Source organism: Micromys minutus (assembly GCF_963924665.1).
Source record: "Micromys minutus genome assembly, chromosome: 15".
Classification (NCBI taxonomy): domain Eukaryota; kingdom Metazoa; phylum Chordata; class Mammalia; order Rodentia; family Muridae; genus Micromys; species Micromys minutus.
The window spans coordinates 58219569-58235311 of NC_137984.1; the positions used below are offsets into that span (position 1 = coordinate 58219569).

Consider the following 15743-nt stretch of genomic DNA (forward strand, 5'->3'; position numbering starts at 1 on the left):
TAAACCCAGAATAAAGTTTCCTCAGAAAATGAAACAGACCAAGTCTATATTTAGCAGTCAGCAAAATAGAGCCCATTCTACTGGTGCTGACTGTTAGAAGAAACTGTTATTTAAAGTTGCCTTCACTCAGTCTCCATCATTCCAGAGTCCATCTGGTATCTGCCATTCTTTCCCTGCAGCGTCACTTTCTCCTATACTGTTTTCCTAAACTTATTCCTAAAATCTAAAACTGCAGCAAAAATGGCCAGTGGACTATAAAGTCTCAGGGGAGGCTGATTTCCCAGTGTACTCTGGGTGGATTCCTAGTTACCAGCTCTGATGAACTATTTGTACAACACCCCCTGTGTGTGTTCTACAAAATAGTGACGTGTAAATTGTATTCAACCAGTCCTTAAGCTATAGAAACAAACAACTCACAAATGCACTGTCTTTAGGCCATAGATAGGTCTTCCCTCCAGTGTGGATAGAGGGACACATAGTGTTCCATCGTCTGCCTTCAGCTCACTGTTACTCCTCATCAGACTTAGGAGAGAGCATCATTGAGAACTGACTAGAGAGAGCACAGCTGGACCTGCCTGAGCTTTGTGTTAGATGAAGTCATGATGTCCTATTGGCAGAAAGGTCTATCTGCTTACAGCATGTCATAGATTTAACACAAGATGCATTTTATGGAAGCATACACTCACTGCATTGTAATGTGTTTCTGTTCAGGACTTCTCCATTCCAGGCCCCAGTGATTAGGCCATAGTTTGGAACAAGCTCCTGGAACCTGTGTTTGAAAGTCTCCCATACCTTCCTTTGGTACTCAGCTAGAACAGGGGTTGCTCTGAAATACAGCTTGCTTCTTTTGTTTTCTGAATTTTGAACTCTTTGTTACCCATAAGTTTTATTTGTTCTGTACAAGAAGGTGAATATATTAGTAAAAACAGTGTTTTGTAACTTTCTGTATCATTTGTATTTTTAGTTATTCAGTATACTTAAAAATTGAATAAACGAAGTAATGGCCATAGCTGAGTTGGGCTTTTGCTGTGCTGTAGAGTGCAGGTTTTTAGGTATGTTTTCCAGTATTTATTTACAACATTCTTTTTAATTTGTAGTCAAACCCAAGTTTTTAATATGAACCACTTTCTACAATAATAGGTTATCAATAATATAGTAGGGGTTAGGTTTAAATGTGGTCGTTTTATTAGTACTTTTAAAAATCATAGCATCTTATTCTTGCTAACTAAGAAACAAAGTGTACAGCGTTTGGATTTCTTTTCTGGGGGAGGGCATCCATGAAGTATAAAAACTGTCTTTGAAGTATGTGTTGTAAAAATTTGAGGTTTGAAGCTAGATTAACCTTATTAAGTTCATTCAGTGTTTTACATCGCCCTCTGGTGGTCAAAAGATCTAACTCCCAAATGGGGAGACTTAAAACTTCAATACAAAAAAAGAGCAAATGAATGAGAAAGAATCCATTTTACCTCTTCCCAGGGATCCCCACAGTGAAATTAACAAATCTAAGGCAAGATCACAGTAACACAAATGAGTGTCTTTCTCCATTCACTTTCTGCAGTTGCCAAGGGAATTTATATAGCCCAAAAGTGACTTCTAGAAACATTTTGGTTAGAAATGATCTCAAGGTAGAAGGTTTTGTTTTTTACTTGCAACTATTTTGTTTTATAAAAAAAGTTACAAGTATATAACTGAAAGTTCTTGTCTGACATTCACTAAACTATTAATCTTAAATTACTTTAGTACCACTTAAAAATCCAAAAATTTAACTTTCATTTACTATAAATTAAATAATCTGTATACCTGAATCAGATTTAATTTAAATTTTTATTATATTTATTCTTCATTTGCCCATGTGTTTGGTCACATACATGCATGTATGCCAAGAGTGTATGTTGAGATCAAAGGATGGTTTATAGAAATAGGTTCTGTCCTCTAACTGTGTGGTTTCAGGAACGAGCTCAGGGTGCCAGATGGTGTGGTATCTCACAGGCTCCTTCAGCAGAAGTAAGCAGCTGTCCTGCCAGCTTCCCTCTGGCTCCATGATTTCCAGTCCATGACAATGACTTAATCTTTCTAATTGTAATGGCCGTGGCACTTTGAAAGAATGTTTGATTATTTTATAAAATGCTTCCTATTCCGTTTGACTGATATTTCTTAGTTTTAACAGTAGGGAGTTATAAAGATACCATGATGTGGTGTGTTCATTTTGGATCACATCAACAGAATGGTGTCCCTGTGTGTCATTCTGTGTGTGTTTACTTGGTAACAATGGTAGCTGCTGGCTCCCCGCACTATAAAGTCTAGGTTTTTCTCTCTAATTAATAAGTAAATCAACACAGTACTGGGTAGTTGTTTCATTCTATGCTTTCCATTTTTCATGATCATATTTTTTTTTCTCAAGGACATTCCACTGGAAAGGTGCTAATATTCAAACACTAAGCACTGCTGAATTGTGCCGCTGCATTGCTCTAGCTTGCCCTTGCCCTCCATGTACACCCTTGGTTACCAGTTTGGATAGTTAGATTTCTATTCTCAGAAAGAACCCACTTGCTCACGTTGACTGAATCCCCTGCGTTTCATGACCTCATAGGTGTGTCGAGAGTACCAGCGTGGCAATTGCAACCGAGGAGAAAACGACTGTCGGTTTGCTCATCCTGCTGACAGCACAATGATTGATACCAATGACAACACAGTCACTGTATGCATGGATTACATCAAGGGGAGATGCTCTCGGGAAAAGTGCAAATATTTCCACCCTCCTGCACACTTGCAAGCCAAGATCAAGGCTGCCCAATATCAGGTCAACCAGGCTGCAGCAGCACAGGCTGCAGCTACTGCAGCTGCCATGGTGAGTGGAGACAGCAATGCCCTCCTGTCAGCAGTCAGAAAAGATAGTAAACAATTTCTCCACTGCAAGCTGTTCATCTATTAACCTCTACGTTTTGCTGAAGATATGTTTGTTCAGGTATCCCACACAATATATAAAGAAGCGACCATTGAGAAGTGAGGGTAACTCCTCAAATGGTTCAGTTTGCTTCTCCTCTTAGCCTAAGCCTGAAGACTTTCTCATTCTGGATGTCGGGTTTCTGAAATTCCTGCTTCATTAGGAACTACGTTTTCCCTTTGTGATTTAACAACACTGCCTTTTCCAGTCTGATTTCTGTATACCATCAAGTTGGCCATTGTTCTCCTTGAGAGTGTTCTTCCCCACATCAAGGCTCTTCTTCACATTTATCTTGCTTTTAATAATGCAATCTGAAACTATCTAGAAGAATAGCTTCAACAAAATTGTTTTCTAAATTACCTCTAACATCTTAAGGGTCTACTCTCTAGCTAGTGTGAAGTCCTACTGTGGCAGAAACATGATTATTAAAGTGCCAAATCTTGATGAAACCATCATGCAGGGCAGAGAAAGCAGCATAGATACCAAGTGACTTTCTTGTGATAACCTTCCATGTGCTCTGTAGCTGAGTTTAAGGAGTCCATTTCTTCTTGGCTTAGCTGTTCTGTTGCTGTTCTTTTTTATATAAATATATAGCTTATTCTTTAAATATTCATACAAAGGTCTTTGTCATGACACAGTAAAATGGTCATGAGAGAGGTCTTTTCTGTGTTTGTTTATGGATACTTGAGCAAAAATACAGAAGGCAGACTCCTTTTCTTTTTCTTTCACCACTCCCCCTCCCCTTTTTTTTTCTTTAGAGTGTTGTTTGAAATTAACTACAAAGAGGAATTATCCTCCAATAACAACTCAATAGTGCCTTTATTGTGCATGCTTAGTCTTGTTATTTGTTGTATATGGCATTCCGATGATTTGTTTTTTTTATTTGTTTTTTTCTCACCTACCCAAAATGCACTGCTGCCCCCATGATGCACCTCTGCTTGCTGTTTATGTTAATGCGCTTGAACCCCACTGGCCCATTGCCATCATGTGCTCGCTGCCTGCTAATTAAGACTCAGTCGGCTGTCAAATCACTGAAGCGACCCCTCGAGGCAACCTTTGACCTGGTACTATGACCTTTCACCTTTTAGCTCGGCATGTAGCTTTATTGTAGATACAGATTTTTTTGGTTTTGGTTTTGGTTTTAGTTTTGGTTTTGGTTTTTTGTTGTTGTTGTTGTTGTTTTTAACCAATTAAATATATATAATCCTTTTCCTGTTTAAAGTGGTTAAATACAATGAAAAAACTGAGTGTGGTTTCCTGAAAAATGAGCAGAAAGATCTAAAATGTGTACACAGCTGGATATAAAACAATGAAAGACTGGAATCCCAGCAGCCCACATTCAGTTTAACTACATTGTAAAAACTTTATAATCAAATACTCAGGGGAAAATAAAGTGTGATTCTCACTATATTCATGTACCTGTGTGGTTAGCATGGCTTTAGCGATAGGATTCTTTCCTTTTTAACATATATAGTGCAGTATTTAAGAAGAGTTTGCATGCTCTGGGACATTTGCATGTGTCAGCAGACTGGGGAGGGCAGAGCTGGCAGGACCCAGCCAGTCACGGTTAACTATTAACAGTGCTTCTACTTGGCTGTCCTCATGGGGCTCACACTGCAGCTTTCCTTCTTTCCCAAATAGATGGCTTCTCACAGAAAGCCTGAAGCATTATGGGACATAAAACACCTTACTCATTATAACATGTGCTCTCATGGGCTTTTGTTGTGGGCAAAATAATGCTTCCTTTAAAGCTTTTAACTTGCTTAATTTCTTTAATTAATTTGTCAACTGGATTTTTCCCCTGGGTAGTTAAGTGTTCTGCTGCTTGCTTGCTCATGCTCCCTAACAGTTCTATCCTACAACTGATTTTTTTTTTCTTTTTCTCTTTTTACTGGTATTTGTTTTTATACTATTCACTAAACAGGGAATTCCTCAAGCTGTACTTCCCCCATTGCCAAAGAGGCCTGCTCTTGAAAAAACCAACGGTGCCACCGCAGTCTTTAACACTGGTATTTTCCAATACCAACAGGCTCTAGCCAACATGCAGTTACAGCAGCATACAGCATTTCTCCCACCAGGTAAGGGCGAGGGTTGGCTCTTGAATGCATCTGTTATGATCTACATGGGGTTCTACTGTTGAAGCAGGCAAACACCTGCAGCGCAAGTTAGGTGTTAGCCATAGAGAGGGTGCGTGGTAAGGTCGTCAACTGGGAAGACACATTCAGTTTTCTTACATGGCTTTCTGTTAAAAATGAAAATCTAAGCATACTGAGACAGACATGCTTTATATATTTTTGGTGTTTATGCTATTTGGAATTGAAATGTTCTCTTTTTTTCTCTTTTCTCAACACTGCTGTATGTTTGTCAAGCTGTGTTATGATGCTCTCCTGCTGTAAGACCCCTTTGCCTTCAAGATTTCACAATTTTATGAAATGACTCAATTTTGACATTTTCAACCTTTAGTTTGCAAAGTATATAGTTAAAATTTATTTATTCTAGAGCTCTTAAAATGTGCTCTTTATAAATTATTATGCATGGCTAAAATTATTCTTATTCCTGTGCTGGACTAGAAGTAGCCCTAAGTTCCCTTGGTGTTGCATTTATTGCTTAGTCATCCTCTGGTATTCCTGTTTAGTGCTGAGTCATGCAGCTATGATTTCCGTTAATTTAGTTTGTTCACATACACATACTATTCTGCTCAGAAATCTAAGGATGAAATCCTAATAGCTCACTTGGTTAGAAATTTACTATTTAAGTAATCTTAATTTATTTCATAAGTCTTGAAACTTTTTTACCTTATGTTTTGAAGTAAATTACCAAAACTCTTTTTTCTTTTTTATTTTATATATATATATATATATATATATATATATATATATATATATATATACATACATACATATACATATATGATAAAAAGAATCTAGCACATTGGGCTATGGTGACCATGCTTAGAGTGTATCACTCAATTCTGTAACACTATAGAATGAGATAGTTCATTTTAGACCTATTAGCAAATTAATGCATAATGCTCATATTAGATGTTACTGGGAAAAAACTTTCTGTATAGTTCATTTCTGAAAACTGGCCATGTACACATAAAATCAGCTACCTCACATACATCAGCTAGCTGAAATATTTTATTTAAATATTCCAGGATGAGGTGATAGGTGTATTCTTGAGTTCAGACTACCTGATGGGGTACCCAAGGCCATCCTGTTGTGTGTGGATAGGAATGCTTGGGTTGCTGATTCCTACGGTAGCACAGACAAACACAGCACAAAATTGCTATGTCTAGTGATTTTTGTTCAGGTTTGGGGGGCATTTGTATATTTATTTACAAATTCTTTGGGTTGAAAATATTAACAATTTTATCTTTTTAAAAATCCCTCTAGAACTAAAGGAAGTCAGTCTTACCAGGGATTCAAATATAATCACATGTAGTATCTTGGACAACATAGGCTCACTTCCCAAATCTAGTTTATTTTATATACATATATTACAGAATTACATATAAGTGAAATATTCTATTACAATACAGTTTAAAAGATACACTGTATTTTTCACAGCTGAGACTCTTTGGGCTCTGAAGTCTGTTGCTTCAGTAGTAACTGTAGACATGTGACACTATTTCATGGAAATGAACAATTTGTTGACTCCATAGAACAGGTGACCACATGTATAGGAACTAGGTTGTTGACAAAGAGTCAGGGATTAGAGTCAAGCTAAACATCTAGCTAAAAGAAAAAAAACAAAAGCAAAACAAAAACCCCTACATATGTAATTTAAGAAAAGAATTAAACATACATCCTTTTCTCCTTCTCTTTGTGTCTGGCTTGCATTTTACTCACTCATTATATGTGATTACATGCCCTGTGGGATGTTGTCACACTAGAGATGCCCAACTCCCAACCACCTGAGGGCATCAGAACCAGATAGAGCACACATGCTCTCTGGCCCCAGAGCAGTCCTTTATTTCCACATTCATTCCAAAGAGCCACATTTGCCTCCGGGCTGTGCTTGCCAAACACCTTTTAGATGTCTTCCCTTTTCTCTCTCTTTTTTTCTCAAACCCAGAGTTTGGCTTCATTGTCCAGGTTTCTCATGTTCCCACTGCGAAATATGAGGTCTAGTGAAGTGCAGCAATTTGTCACTAAATTACATGACTCTTGAGATTTTTAGCAAAACTTTAAGAAAACTAGGCTTGTTTCTCAATAGCTATGAGCCTGTTATATAACTACATTAAAAGGAATTTCAGAAAACAGCCCTTACAAACACCAAACTCCTCACTTCTTTTATGTCTTTAAAATATTTTATATTTTAAAATATAGGTATAACTATTTTATTAAGTCCAGTGGGGCTTTTTTATTTGTTTGATCGGTTTTTAGCTACACAGCTCTTTGTTTTACATTTACTCTTCAGAATTAAGCTTATCATTAACACAGACTATGTATAAACTAGGGGCTGTTTAAAAATTAATTTTACCCCTTCAATATGCCAGAAATAAGATTTTCAGTGACACTGATTTTATTTTTTGCCTTAAATATAAATGAAGGCAAGTTCTAATTTCACTGAACCTGAAGGAGGTAAAACGCATTCCTGAGAGAATTCTGAGGGTATCCTCTGGAATCTTTCCACTCTGTCTCCTACCCAGTGTAGCCCAGGTTCTAAGATGTTCTATTTTCACTCAGTCCCTATGCTTCACTGTATCTATTACATGTTTGCAAGGCCTTGAATTCGAGCATCCTGGACTGAGCTCATGAGCTCCTATGTAGGCTGTGCCTTAAGAATCTGCCAACAGCAAAGTGATAGGAAAGAATAGGCTCAGGCATAATAGTCATGGCTCCACTTCTGTGTCCTCCATCTTGAGCTTTCCGTAATGTTTTTCTTTCCTTGGAAGTATATCATTTCTCTCAAACAACACTAGCAGACAGTTTTTCAAAGTGGTAAACCAGTTTACTTAAGGCAACTTCTGTGTTGGCTCATGTTATAGCACTACCAGAAATAAAGAAAAGGCCAGGAAGCTGTTAGATGGTGGTGTAGGTGTTTGGACCAGGAAGGCAGAATAATCTTTAGCCTGTCACTTTTGTTATAATCAATATAAGTGTAAATATTTATAGTTTTTAATTTATGCTTAAAATATTTATTAACAATAAAAATAAGGAAGCTATTGGCACATTTGAATGGCAGTTTTAACAGTTTAATTGACTGCAAGTGTTAAGTATCAAAACAATATTTATTATTTTTAGAGCACCTCAAACTATCTCTGTAACTCTTACTATAAACTTAAATAAGCAAAAATTATCACACAATTCCTTAACTATAACATTTCTCTCTTCTATTTATTTTTTCTCCTTAACATATTAGTAACTATACTTTTAATTTACTTATTAATTACCATTTTATTTTTATATTCACACAAATAACTAAAATTTTAATTTAAAAGGTAATTACAATGTAATTACAGTGACACATTTCTCAGAACCACACCATTCTGCTGTGCAAACATCTTTATAGGAGAAATTGGAAACTGATGAAATTTGCTAAAATTTTGGCTTGTGTGAAAAGTTGAGGGAAATTTTAAATTGACTATTTGTTCATAATTAGCAAATTGACCCATTGGAAGTAAGGATGAATATTACAGTCATTTCAAAAGTGACTTTTGGTTTTGGTAAGAGGGTCCTACAGCACCATGTCCATATGTGTTGAGTCTCTGCACCCCAGCTAGTATTTTCATCGCTGCCTTGTGTTCATTTGCTACAAATCCCTTCTGAGCTGTGTGCATTGGTTACAATGATGAGGGCGATAACCCAAACGAAAATTCAATCAGGAAATGTTAAGGTTTCAGAGATGTTAACTCTGTATACAGAGATGTATAAGGTCAGCTCACTTCCGGTACGCACAGGCTCAGTTGTGCGCCTGTGAGAGAATAAAATACAGTAGGAAAACTGTAGCATCATACTCAATTCAAAACCTGTAACTCGAATAATCTTTGAGTAGTCTCAGTGTTCCTTAAGCAGTACACTGTACCCCTTTGCTTTCCTCTGCATTTTCTTCCCGAATCCTCCTGCCCTGGAAGATAGTGCTCATACAAATCTAGACCCAGCATGTAGCTCTGCTTGCTCTGTTGTCACAAATTATATTCGCTGTTACTGGTCTGTTCTTTTGTTCTTGTTGCCCGCTCCCTAGTCTATACACAGCAGTAGTAGCAAATTACAAATCTCTTCAAGTGTCTACACACTGCGTTCCCTAAGAATATTTGCTTACTTCCCTGTATCCCGCAGTCAGGTTAGTGTGACCTTGCTGCCCGTGGTCAGTCAGACAGTAGTGACAGAGGCACTGCAGATGGAGCTGCAGATGGAGCTGCAGTGCCAGTTGATGATCTGCATTTCAGTTATGTTTCTCAATGGCAGTTTGTTGTGTAAAATCACCTCTGACAAGACTCAGTTGGCAGATATTTTTCTAACAAATGTTCATCACAGATGCTGCAAGTATTTAAACAGGGTGTGCCAAGATTCAGAGATTTAGATAGAAATACAAAATCATTTTGTATTTTAAAACTTAGGAATCTAAAATTATCTTGTAGACAGAACATGTTCACCATATGTGAGTGTGGTGCGTACTTGATAAAAGTAGGCAGGTTTTCAGTACGTGAGTGCCAGAGAACAGCAGGAGCTTTAGATGGTGCATCTGTAGTTAGTTCTCACATTCAGACCACCAGGACTAACGCCCCACATGACACCTGTGCATCCTCATTAGCTCCCACTCAGGGTGTTTATCGAAGTCTAATTAGCAGATTCTTCCCTTTGAGTTTTCATAAACATTGGCTAATCTAAGAAGTCTTGTGGGTCTAGCAGTGAAAATCAGTCTCTTTTGCCAGATACCAACAGATAAACTAGTTTGAGATTCCGAAGCAAGTATGCTCCCCACAGTATGTTTTCTGCATTTGAATTCTAAACTAAAGAAATGAATTTTCAATTTTTTACATACTGTTTATTTATTTATTGCTTCATAGCCCAGTAAATAAAGTTTTGTCTGGAGACTTCCAGCCTTGTTTGTGTCTGTATGGTTGCTGGTACAGTGAGCAGAGGAACAAAGCACAGAAGTTAAAATGAGTTTCTGTTCATTACATCGTCCGGTCAGTTTTGTGCATCAAAGCTCTTAGCATTTTAGTAGTAAATATTATTTCTAATTATTCAGGGTGTTTAGTTAGTCTAAAGAAAACATTAATGCATTCATGTGTCATATTTGCAAGTAGCAAAGCAGTAAGAGAGATAGCAGGTGGGTTTAAATAAAAGCATTACAGAATTTCTTCTAAAGAGTTAAGTAGGTGTAAATTTTTTTGGAAGTACTCTATTTGTAAGCAGCATTTAAGAGAAACAAAGTATACCAGCACACAGTGAGCTGGCTTCACTCCTCCCTTGGGACAGCGCTAACAGACACTGTGCTCCTGTGATGTGATCATTCTGACATGTGCATACCACTGTTCCCAGAATAACATTGTTTCTTCTTTGTTCAAATGAATTTCCTAATTACACGTGTGATGGGATGTTTTAATTCTTTTCCCTTTTCAAATCCACCTTCCTGTTGCAATGCATGATGGGCAGGCTCAATATTGTGCATGACACCCGCTACAAGTGTTGGTAGGTGCCAGCTTTGTTTCTTGATTATCTTAAACCTATGGTGCATCTCACAGCCCCTCAAAATCCACTGCTAAGTTCAACTTATATCTATTGGGCAAATCCATTTCCTTTTTACTAACACTTGTCAATTAAATGCCATTTTCTATTTAATTGACATGGTCCCACATAAATGTTTTCTTTCCACACAAGTTTCCTTTAGTCACTATTAGTGGATTTTGATTGGACTCTGAGTTCTGGTATATAAAAACAAGTCTATCTCATAAAAGTAATGATTGTCTATTTTCATAATAGTGAATAATAAAAAAATAACTTTTATTCAAATGGATAACTGTACAAAGTAAATACCTTTATTTTATTTTATACTTTAATGTCTATAAACACTATATAGAATTCTTGTTTTTTTTAACTTAGCAAATTAAGCCTGTTTGTGTCAATTTTCTTGATTTAATGGTAACAAGCTTTCCCCCTTCCCTTTTTTTTTTTCTCTTTCATCCCTCTCTTCCCTTCTCTCCTTGGAATGTTGTCCTGCTTTGCTCTGTGATTGCATGTCACTCGCTGGTGATGATGTCCTATCACATGGCTTCTTGCTATGATAAATACCATGCCCAATGATCTCCTCCATGTTGCCATGGTTCCCATATTGCTACACTCTTCTGTATGTTTGCTTATATGATTTTCCCTCCGAAAGTTCCCATGGTGCACGGTGCTACGCCAGCCACTGTGTCCGCAGCAACAACATCTGCCACAAGTGTTCCCTTCGCTGCAACAGCCACAGCCAACCAGGTTTGCTAATTTACAGCTTTGTTTCTTAAAAAACAAATTTTCATAGGGCCCAGTTCAACAGCTTTATTGTTAGCACATGATCTCCCATTATACTAAGTGGGAGTCGTGTCTGTGGGAGAGTTGTAGAGGGTGCTTTCATGAGCATGGGTTTTCAAAGATACCTCTTGTTGGCCTACACATTCTCATGATGACAAATAGCAGATTGCTTTTATGCCATTTATAAGTGCTCAAAGTTTTCACAGCTCTGTTTCTGAAGCTACTAAACTGGTATTTACACAAGCAATTCTCAGTTTTCTTAACTGTACTTTGGACAACCAAATGAAAGCAATTATGAGGTAATTATTAAAGCATCTAATATATGTTTTTTTTATCTTTCCTAAATTCTTCATAAAAAGGAAAATATATAATGCATTTCCATGCCACAAATGACCACTCTGGTAAATAGTTGTTTTTATACAATTTTCAAAATATAATTTTTGATAACAAATTGCTTACTAAAATTAATTACTTTTATATACAGCATCTTTCAGTTATGATTTTCACTGTTTTAAATGAAAAATGAAATTAAGCTGCATAGAAGTTGGAGATATATAAATTCTGTATGATCACAGTTATCCTATAGTCAGAGTATGCAGGAAAAGAACATACAGAATTCTTTTACACAGATGTGACCTACATAAACTTAGATTACATGAACAAGAATGGACTAGTTAAAGTAAAATGGCCATTTAAGGTATTTAAAGTTTAAAAATGATATTACTCCCACCAGCATTTTATGAATTTTCTTTAAAGAAAATATTTTTAGCTCTAAAAACATTTTAGAAACATTTTAGAAATAAATCTGGCCTTGAGTATGCAGATAAGCATGTTAGGATAGCATAGTTCAGTAGAGTTGGTGATATATGAAAGGCACAAAAACGGATTACACATGGCCTGCTGACTGAGGTTAGATGGAGCCTGGTTAGAGTAAAGAGAAGCCTTTTCAGGTGAACTCGGCAATAATACCCCTAGGATAATCACACCAACTGATTATTGTGACAACCTTTTAATTTTCTCAATATATCATCTTTTGATGAATTTTCAGCTATTAATATAGTCATTAATAACTTTCAAGAACATAATTCTAAATGGATTTAATTTTAAGTTTCAGACAAGTCTTGAACACTTCTTTGAAAAAAGTTTTTTAGACGTATCAAAATACAATTGGATTTATGTAAACACACAAGACTCATATATATAAAAGAACACAAGTGTGTGCATATGTGGCATGATAGTTGGTTTAGTAGAAATATATGGATTCAATGCAGTCCATTTATGGTGCACATAAATTATTCTGGAGGCTCGTGTGTGTGTCATGTATGACCATAGAATTGCTGGTGTAAGCACAACTATAGCAAAGCTAATTCAACATGCCCTTGGCCACTTGGGTTCTTGCATTGTGCTGTGACCATTTCATACATAATTCGTGGGTCTTTATACTGTTACATTTTTACAACCAAAGAAAAGGGAATGGATATATATATAATATATATATATATATATATATACATATATTATATCTACATATACATATACGTATGTATATGCCTACAGTACATTAGCAGTGCTGGATATAGCTCATGCATGCAGAACTTTATCGCTGGCCCCTCATGTGCATTGAGTGGTGTTGAAGTTCCTTGGTATGTTTTGACAGCCCCATCTTTGATGCTTCTACACTGTTGGGTGCAACATCCTGTCCTGCAGCAGCAGGAACAATGGTATGAGAAGCTTCATTACACTTGGAGCACATTGTTGTGCCATTTGCCAATGCTGTAAAACTGTGTAAAATGTCAGCTAAGAAACGACAATTATAAAGCACATAGTGATTTAGTAGATGGAGATAGTTAATGATATTTAAATTAGATGAAAACAACAAAAACATTCAGGAATGTGACTTCATTGTTACTCCAACAGACTTTCTGAAATGGACTTAGTATCTTTGTACAGAATAAGTTTAAACACACGCACCAGTTGCTTTGCTCAGGTTCAGTGCTGTAAGCCCTCAGGCTCTGCTATACTGAGGCTGTGGGGCTCCTCCTCCAGTCACCAGTCTTTAAGTGGAGCTTGAGAAGAATCAGGCACTCTCATAGATTGGAAACAGTAACCTCTGGATTGGTTTCTTCTTGTGTTTTTTTCTCCAGCTTTCAGACTACTTACCTAAATGCAATGAAATGCATAGTAGAAATGCTGAAGTCTGCTAAGGAGAAAAACCTCTTCTCTTTCCAAGCTAGTTTTAATTACTATTTTGTAATTCACACTTGGTATTTTTAATTTGAGGCAAAAGTTAAACACTCTGATCTGAATGAAATGTTAAAAATTTGCTTTCACAAAATTAGGCAAGTCATTTTTTTACTCTTGATTTCTGTATTTTTGCTAAGAATTTGAAACCACGGGCTGTATGCACGCGGAGTGTGTGTGTGTGTGTAGGCCAACAAAAAGGGCTTCTTTTAACAACTGCTCTGCATGAAGTTTTGATAACTGAACTTCTCTTACTTCCTAAGTACTGGTAACATTTGTAGAATAGTATTTAACATGAAGATTACAAGCAGTGAGTTGCTTCTCTGGCATTTGCATTTACACTAACTTAATATCATGTTGACCAGATGACGGCTGTCACCTCACAGCTGAATCTCACTGTTTTTATAAGTTTAATATTAAGATGTTTTCACCTCTTGGTGTTTGGCTTGCTTGCATGGATCTTTCATTAAACACTTTTTTATTTGCTAGATACCCATAATATCTGCCGAACATCTGACTAGCCACAAGTATGTTACCCAGATGTAGAGCTGTCGTCATAAAACAGTAAGTTTATTATGCAATATAACCACTCTATATTTGTGGTTGGAATATGTTAACATTTAAAATACAAAATATTGAAGGATAATGTATTTTGAGTTTTTTATTTTATATTACAAATAAATATAAGTACAAATAAAGTACAGAAAAGGTAATTAGAAGACATGAGTCAAGGTTCGATGAGCTTACCTTGAAGGCACCATAAAGACACAGGCCAGGATTTTGGGGTATATGGGATATTCAGTTTCTTCTGTAGTTTTTCCACATTAGTGTGAAAACAATTAGTGAATATATAAATAAGTGGATGTAGCTGTACTTCAAGAAAATGCCTGTTTTCAAAATAGACAGTGGAGTAGGTTTGGTTCATAGGTACTTATTTGGAGACTCAGCACGTTACTATTTTAACTATTATTTTACTCATTCCTACATGAAAATATGTACCCATCTCATCTCATGTATGACTGTATCCAAGATCAGTAGGGAAAAATGGTCCACATGTCTTTAATTGGAGCTTGAATTAATTATTTATCAGTTGAATACTTAGTGCTTCAAGATAGCCTGATGACTAAGGTGCAGAAGATACTGCTGTTCCTTACAAAGGCTTAGGAGCTTGTGCTTGCTTTGCATAACATTGTTTTCAATACCTGCAGAGTTGGCTTTTTACATCCATAGAGCACAGATGTATTCAACATATACAGACTTCAGTTAGTTCATGCACTTAGAAGCATGACAAGTACTTATATTTTTACATTCACAAAGAGCCATTTAAAACTCAGTCCTGGCTGTGGGTGGCTGGTGGTTCTTTGTTGCTTCCTTTTATTTGCTTGATTCCATATTTGCAAGTAAAGTTTGGCACTGCTTTGTGTTAGTCTCCACATTAGTGTTGTAATGATGTGAATGATCTCACAACTGTGAGCCAGAATTAGAGGACTTGTAATGAGCTTCCTTGGAGGTAGAGGTGCAAGAGTTTCTCTTCTAGGTAGTTATAAAAGAAGGCATTTAACAGGGAAGGCTTGTGTAAGAGAAGAGACCTTGAAGTGGGGACAGAACACAAATCAGGTTTTGCAGGGGTAGTAGAAAAACCAAGAGAGGAGAATTTATAGCAAGAGCCAGACACATAGATTCCAAGAGAGAGAGAAAGGAGGCCAGAGGGTGAGAGGCATTTACTGAAAAAATGAGTCAAGACTGAAGAGCCCTCCCAAAGATATGTTGCAGTTAAGTTATTTAGGTGCATTTTTTGTCCATTCTTTAAACTTTCTCAAAGTAGTTCTTGCCAGGCACAATGGTGCATACCTTTAAACCCAGCACGTGGGAAGCAAAAGTGAGTGGATTTCTGTGAAATCAGGCTAGCCCGGTCTACATGACAAGCTCCAGAATACGCAGGATACACAGTTTAAGACTGTCTCAAAAAGGGGGGAAGGTATAAAAAGCAGTTTTACTTCATAGTTGGTCAAGTGCATGGAAAAAGCAAACTACTTTGTTGGTTATAAGTTTACAAGGAGTATTTGTCAGCGTGTTGTCTATGTATCAAAGTGTGT

The 15743-nt window shown here is 36.7% G+C and overlaps 1 protein-coding gene across 16 annotated transcripts in view; it reads left to right on the top strand.

The window, feature by feature from the left end:
• Positions 1 to 15743, top strand: part of MBNL1 (muscleblind like splicing regulator 1) — a 146507-nt gene that overhangs the window by 127301 nt on the left and 3463 nt on the right. For 7 of the 16 annotated variants that reach the window (XM_080929417.1, XM_080929414.1, XM_080929415.1 and 4 more), the window contains 6 exons: positions 2591 to 2848; positions 3955 to 4008; positions 4869 to 5022; positions 10552 to 10587; positions 11276 to 11370; positions 14137 to 14211. In XM_080929417.1, coding sequence (XP_080785543.1) covers positions 2591 to 2848; positions 3955 to 4008; positions 4869 to 5022; positions 10552 to 10587; positions 11276 to 11370; positions 14137 to 14193 — 654 coding nt within the window. In that variant the 3' untranslated portion in view covers positions 14194 to 14211. The remainder of the gene's footprint in view (positions 1 to 2590; positions 2849 to 3954; positions 4009 to 4868; positions 5023 to 10551; positions 10588 to 11275; positions 11371 to 14136; positions 14212 to 15743) is intronic. The other 9 variants (XM_080929421.1, XM_080929418.1, XM_080929423.1 and 6 more) reach the window with 9 other exon arrangements.